Below are 6,487 nucleotides of genomic sequence, written 5' to 3' on the forward strand. Positions count from 1 at the left end.
GTGTTATAGAAGAAGTAGCCAACTTCAGTCCTAGGGGAAGGCTATCAGACAAAGGAAAATTTAAGATAATTCCTGAAGAACATACTCGGGGAGGCCACTGTAAAGTTAGCCTCACTTTGAAACAGTTCTGATTAAGCATGAATTCAAAGTTTTGCTTCCTATAGTTCACTGTTTGGTCACTTTGGAAATTCAGTGTTTCTGGTAAACATAGATAGACTTTTGGTCATGCTGGTCCTTACCTTCCTTTTCATGAAAATATTTCAATTGAGTAAGTAAAACAATTATATTAAGTAGCCATTTCAACATATCATGTCTCTATAGTTGATTTCATGCAAATATGCATGATTTTCCTTCTGAAATAATTTTAATTGATCATTAAAACCAACACGTCATAGTTTCTCTAACCCATTCATGAATGTACTTTGTACAATTCCTGCAGTGCTTAATGTGTAGGTGACTTAATGTTGTCATTGAGAACAGGGGCTCTGGAGTCAAAACACCTAGATTCAAATCCTGACTCAAATGCTTGCCTGCATTTGACCTGCATGTGACCTTTAACAAGTTATCTAAACTCTGTGCCTTGGTTTTCTCACCTATAAAATGGTGGCAGTAATACTGCCTCTATTATGGAAAGGCTGAGAGGAGAGGGTTAAGAAGTCAGTGTATGTCAGCTGCTTAGGACAGTGCTGATGCACCAAGAGTAATATATAATGTAATAACAAATAAGGTCACTTTTTTCAAGAGTACATCTATTAAGAATATCTACTTAGAAAGCAATAAATATCATAAATGTACTCCATTTATTCATTTTTGATCTGGAACACAAATGCTGGCACAAACATGATGTAGTAGAGTTCTCTGACTGGGACTGTTGGGCTCTATTTCTGCCTCTATGCTAATTGGTTGGGGTAAAGCTTGCTTTATCCTTTGGAAAGAGATAGGGTTTAGACAAGGGGAGGTACCAGGCCCTAGTCAGTGACTCTATGAAACTGGAACTCATATCATATTCATAAGACATTCTTTTTGTTGTCTAGAGGCCATACTAAAAGTCAATTATTATCTTCCCAGGTGTTATCACAAGTTATGGATTATATCTAGATGATATATTAATTCACAATTCCTCAGAACCTAGCTGTCATGCCTATGGATTTGCCCCTGGGAGCTTACATTCCTTCAGAGTCAAAGCATGCACAGCCAAAGGTTGTGCTCTGGGCCCACTGGTAAGTATGTGAGTTTATATCCTAGAACATATCAAATGTCAATTGACACTGAATATCAAGGAAGAAGTAAGAGGCGGTGATGTACTCTCTGCATGGGTAGCCTTTCCAGCATAATGGGATCATTTAAGAGTTATTAGTATTTGGGTTGGGGATATAGCTCAGTGGTAGAGAACTCATCCAGCATGCACCAGATTCTGGGTTTCATCATAGTATCACACACGAAAAAAGAGTTACTAAGATTTTATGTTGAACATAAACTTTGAGACCGCACATAGGTCTAGGGAAAGACAGTGTATGCTATTTTACTAAAAGAAAGGCAAATTGGTAGGTTTAGCAGACTTACATACAATTTTACCTAATTCAGTGGCATATATAAGGTAGATGTTTTCCTTCCTACTAATGGCTCAACAACCAAGTAAGTTTAGAATTAAAAAGTGAAAATTGAAAATTTGTCATTGCCACATATGACAACTCTGCTCCCCAACAACTAGGATAATCAATTGAAAGGTTGAGTTTTTCTCATATCTTATAATAAAATATTTTTATTTCAATGATATGATATGCTTTCATAAGAACAGTATTTAAAATTATATTAATATCCACTCTTGATATCCACATTTCAGAAAACTATAATGTATATCTACATTTCATTAGGAGTTAAGAGCTTAACAAAATCATGCTTTTTATTCTAATATAATTATTTAAATCCAACTAATAAAGCATAATTGTCATAGGCTAGCATAGCATTGCTTAGTTTCGAGACATCGCAGCATACTTTTTTATTTTTCTTAATTAATTAGATTTAACTTCTTTTTAGGGGAAATACTCATTAGTTTTAGATGTTTTTTGGCAATGTTTGCTAATTCCCTACCATTTTAATGCACTCTGTCTTCATTGAAGAGTGTATTATAAAAATATTATCTTGAAAAACAGCTCTTTGGTTTAATTTTTTGCTACCTTATTTCTGTGATCACCCCTCCCATTTCATTTCAGAGATTGGTTGCTTTCCAAGCAGCTAACATCACCCATCGGTGGAGCTGAGCTTATTGCCATTAAGGATTTTACAGCTCAAATTCCTCTGATGGATACTTACCCTTAAAAGCAGGAATGGCAATAGGCCAACTTTTCTTCTCCATTCAAAAAAAAAAAAAAAAAAAAAAAAGGAAAAGAAACAAAACAACACTTCACATGAGCTTGAAACATACATGTTCAAAATACAAATTTCAGCATGTTCTTCTGGCTATTAAATTGGCTCCCACATCATCTCCTGATGTCTTGGCATCTTTAAACAAGGGGGACTCAGTTATTGATCTGTGTCCTGTGCAGATAGTAGGTGATGGTAACCTTAAGAAATCAAATGCCACAGTGTCCTGATGGGAAGGGGAAAAACAGAATTGGGTTGTAAAAGCTACTCTGCCACAGCCCTGTCCATTCTAGACTCAATCCTGACTTACAGCACAGAGGGATCTTTCTCACTGTGGTACTTTTCTTTATCCTTTAGTCAGTATGCAAATGCTTTTCTCTAGTCAATGATCCATCTCTAATCACTGGGATTGAACAACAATGTCTTCATTTAGAACAAGTCAAGTATATGCTGCCAAGAAGTTAAAATTTCTGGTCCTTCATTGGTTTCAGAAATATTTTTGTGCCAATTACAATACGTATTATACCTTTGGAAACTGCATAATGGATTATTCTATACAGTCCTGGAAATCTACCACGATTCCTGAAGGATATTACAGATCCAGTTCTGTTGTGTTGATGATTCTTTTTAATGTGTCCTTACTCATTTAAGAAATCTATGAATCAGTCTTCAGAGCCACAGTTTACTATCATTAAATTATAATGTGATATTCAAAAAGATTCATCCAAACATAGCAGTAGAGTATGCATTTCTCTTAAAGATATTCTTTATTTAAAGCCCAATGTCACAGCATTTTAAATTAAAATTTCATTGACACCTCAAAATTTTTCATTTTTATTCTTAATTTATTTGCTGTAGAAATCAAAGAATAAAATATTTGAAGAGCCTAATTTTTGTTCATATAATGATAATCATTAACAATAGTTTTTTTTCTTCTTAGAAGAAGTCTGTTTATTTTATATCTTCTAACTATTTAATACCATTGTTATCCATGCATGCAGGGAAATACTGTTCAATGTTTTCTATAACAAATATACTTTATAATCTCTAATGTGTTAGAGTTCACCCTCAAAATTGGCAAGTTGCTAAAATAATTTTTAAAAATAGTAAAAAGGGGGTTGTACAAATTTAGTATAAGAGAGTGTTTTAAAGTACATGCATATAATTTGATAATAAATTATATATTATCATTTTAGTGTTATATTAGCTCCATAGGTTTTGTTTTCCTGGACTGACAAAAGTTAACCTACTGGTGGTTCAGGTAGAATTAATCTGAACCTATCTAATTCTCCTGTGGTTTGTTCATTTCTTGCCATTTAAATCCTATATTGATATTTGATAAATTCTAATTTTAAAAAAAGTTTGCAATGCCTTGTATTCTAATTTGAAGATGCTAATGTGCATTGTCAAATTAAATGCACCAATTGGGGGTTTATGACTATTTGGAACAATGAACAAATTAATATATAATACAATAGCAAAGGATTTTTAAAGTGTTTTCACACTTCAGAAAATCACTTTGCTCCCTGATGTTCCCACCCCCTTAACCAATGTTAGATAATACTAGTGGGTCCTAATTCTGAAAATTTTACAACTGTGTCTGGCCTTGGAACATTCATTGGATCGATTTTCCAGGGGTCATCTTAGAGATGAGGTGCAAAACTGCAGGTCACTGCTATATGATATAGCTAAAAAGCTGCCTTGGTTTATTAGTGATGACATGCTTACATAGACAAACACACCCAGAAGCCTACACACATTCATTTTTTGTAGAGATGCAAATCAATTTGTTATGTAAAACATCTAAATCTTTTTTTATGTTTTTTTTTTCTGGCACTGGGAATTGAATTCAGTATTTTACATATAATAGGTAAGCACTGAACTACATCTTCAATTCAAATTTTAAAAAGTTTTACTTTGAGACGGGGTCTTGCTAAGTTGCCCAGGCCATCCTTGAACTAGTAATCCTCCTACAATAGCCTCACAGGTAGCTGGGATTATAGGCATGAGCCCTCATGCCTGCAATATCTAAATATTAATGGCAATATATGTTATGATCAAGAATGTACCATATCAAGAACTGCTCTAAACTAGTTACTCTTTGACAAACATAATTATTTTACTAAACCTCAGATTTCTCAACTATTACAAAGGGAATTAATGCCTACCTTAAAAGGGGTTGTTATGAAAGATTAAATAAAATATTTACACAAGAATTTCTGGAAAATGGTACAGTTTTCATTAGCAATGAATTTGCTATTAAAATGCTTGTTTTTATTACACATTGGCTCTTGAATGCTCTTTCTGTGTCAAAAAGGTTTCTAGATCAAAGTCAAGTGCCTATTTAAAACTCCTTTTAAAGCAAAGTAGATAAATAAAAACATAAAATTAAAGAAAAGTCCAAGTCAGAGCAAAATAATACAATTACCAAATTTAATATCAAGTAAAAACTGGAGTATCTATTCAGATATTTACGTAAATAAATTAAAAATACTTATTTTGAATTAACCAGTTATTTGAGGTAACTGGAATTACCCTTAATTATTTAACTTTTTGATTTCTATTTTATTGGGAACACTTGAAAATTATTTTCTACACAATAATTTGAACCATACATGTAGACATAATAAAACTGCATTATTATGAAATATTAAAATGATGAAAAGATATTTTTCAATCTTGTTTCTTTATCATTTTTTCTATATAGTTATGAGACTAATAAAAATTTTGAGTTGGAATTATAGATCTAAACAATCCCATAGCAGTTCTCTGATGAAAATAAAACATCCTGTGGTCTCGTACTTATTAAAAATTAACACTCTGTCTTTTTCACATTTATTTTCACAATTGGAAAAATGTTTTCATCTTAACAAATAAAGCTTCATAATTGAAAATATTTGCTTGCCTAAAAATTTTATGTTTGATAACCTTCTTGTGAGGCATGAGCCTGCCTGTACTTTAAGAGAAAGGTCAAAATTATCCACATATTTTATAAATTGTGAAAGGTCAAATATTTGTAATCATTGCTTATGAATTTGTAGTCATTAGTTTACTAAGTTTAAACCAGTGAAATGGATCAAATTATATTATGTTCATGTATAAATGTGTCACAACAAATCCCACTATTACATACAATTTTATACACCAATAAAAATTATTTAAAATAATCAAAAAATCTGAAAACCTTTCTACTCTTTTTCCAAATTCATCTTCCTGCGGTCACTTTGGCATTTTACTTATTTAGCTATCGATATCTTTCTGACCCTGTTCAGTTTAAAATTACTTTGTATGTAAGAGTCCTTCTCTTGGAACAATTCATCTTTTGCTGTTTTCTGTATAGGCTGGTTAATACTGTATCAGGTTCTTTTGTGGTTAGACTTTAGAGAGGGAGTCACTCAGAAGCATTTGTCTCTTAACGTCAGCATGATGCCATCTAAACATACCTAATAAGGGCATCACTGAGAGAACAAATTGTATGTGTGTGTGTGAGAGAGAGAGAGATGCTTGTTGTGGCTTTTGTGTAAAAAAAAAAAAAAAAAAAGTCTGTCACTTTCATCAGGAACTTATGAAGACAGACTATGTGCATTTCTTCTCTTTGGCAATCACATAGGAATTATTTTTAAGCAGTCCCCAAATAATCTGTGGTTATGCACAGCCGTAGGCACAATCACAGTGTGAGTGGATCCACATAGTCTGGAAATCACAAACAACTACCTTGGTCAGGAGCTCAAATTCTAAGCTTTAACAGCAGGAGGAAGAAAACATGAGGTATGCTTTGATCCTGCTGACAAAATGAGGTATTCAGACAAGATGCTACTGTCAAAATAGTTTACTTCATAGCAAAAAGAGATACTTTGAAGAAATATGCTCAAAGCAAAGCATGTACTTATTTTATTTGCAAACAAAAATAAATCTTTTTATACTCACAGGTGGAAAATCGAACTCTAGAAGCTCCTCCTGAAGGAACAGTAAATGTGTTTATCAAAACAGAGGGATCCCGGAAAGCCCACGTGAAATGGGAAGCACCTTTTCGTCCCAATGGAAACTTAACATACTCAGTCCTTTTTACTGGGATTTTCTATGTCGATCAAGGTAATTTGTGTGTCGTTTTTAAACTTTAAAT

The 6,487-nt window shown here is 32.9% G+C and overlaps 1 protein-coding gene across 1 annotated transcript in view; it reads left to right on the plus strand.

The window, feature by feature from the left end:
• Ush2a (usherin) overlaps positions 1 to 6,487 on the plus strand; it is a 748,724-nt gene that overhangs the window by 417,295 nt on the left and 324,942 nt on the right. The window contains exons 35-36 of the mRNA XM_026388000.2: positions 1,069 to 1,220; positions 6,294 to 6,456. Coding sequence (XP_026243785.2) covers positions 1,069 to 1,220; positions 6,294 to 6,456 — 315 coding nt within the window. The remainder of the gene's footprint in view (positions 1 to 1,068; positions 1,221 to 6,293; positions 6,457 to 6,487) is intronic.

Source organism: Urocitellus parryii, chromosome 9, assembly GCF_045843805.1.
Source record: "Urocitellus parryii isolate mUroPar1 chromosome 9, mUroPar1.hap1, whole genome shotgun sequence".
Taxonomy (NCBI): Eukaryota; Metazoa; Chordata; class Mammalia; order Rodentia; family Sciuridae; genus Urocitellus; species Urocitellus parryii.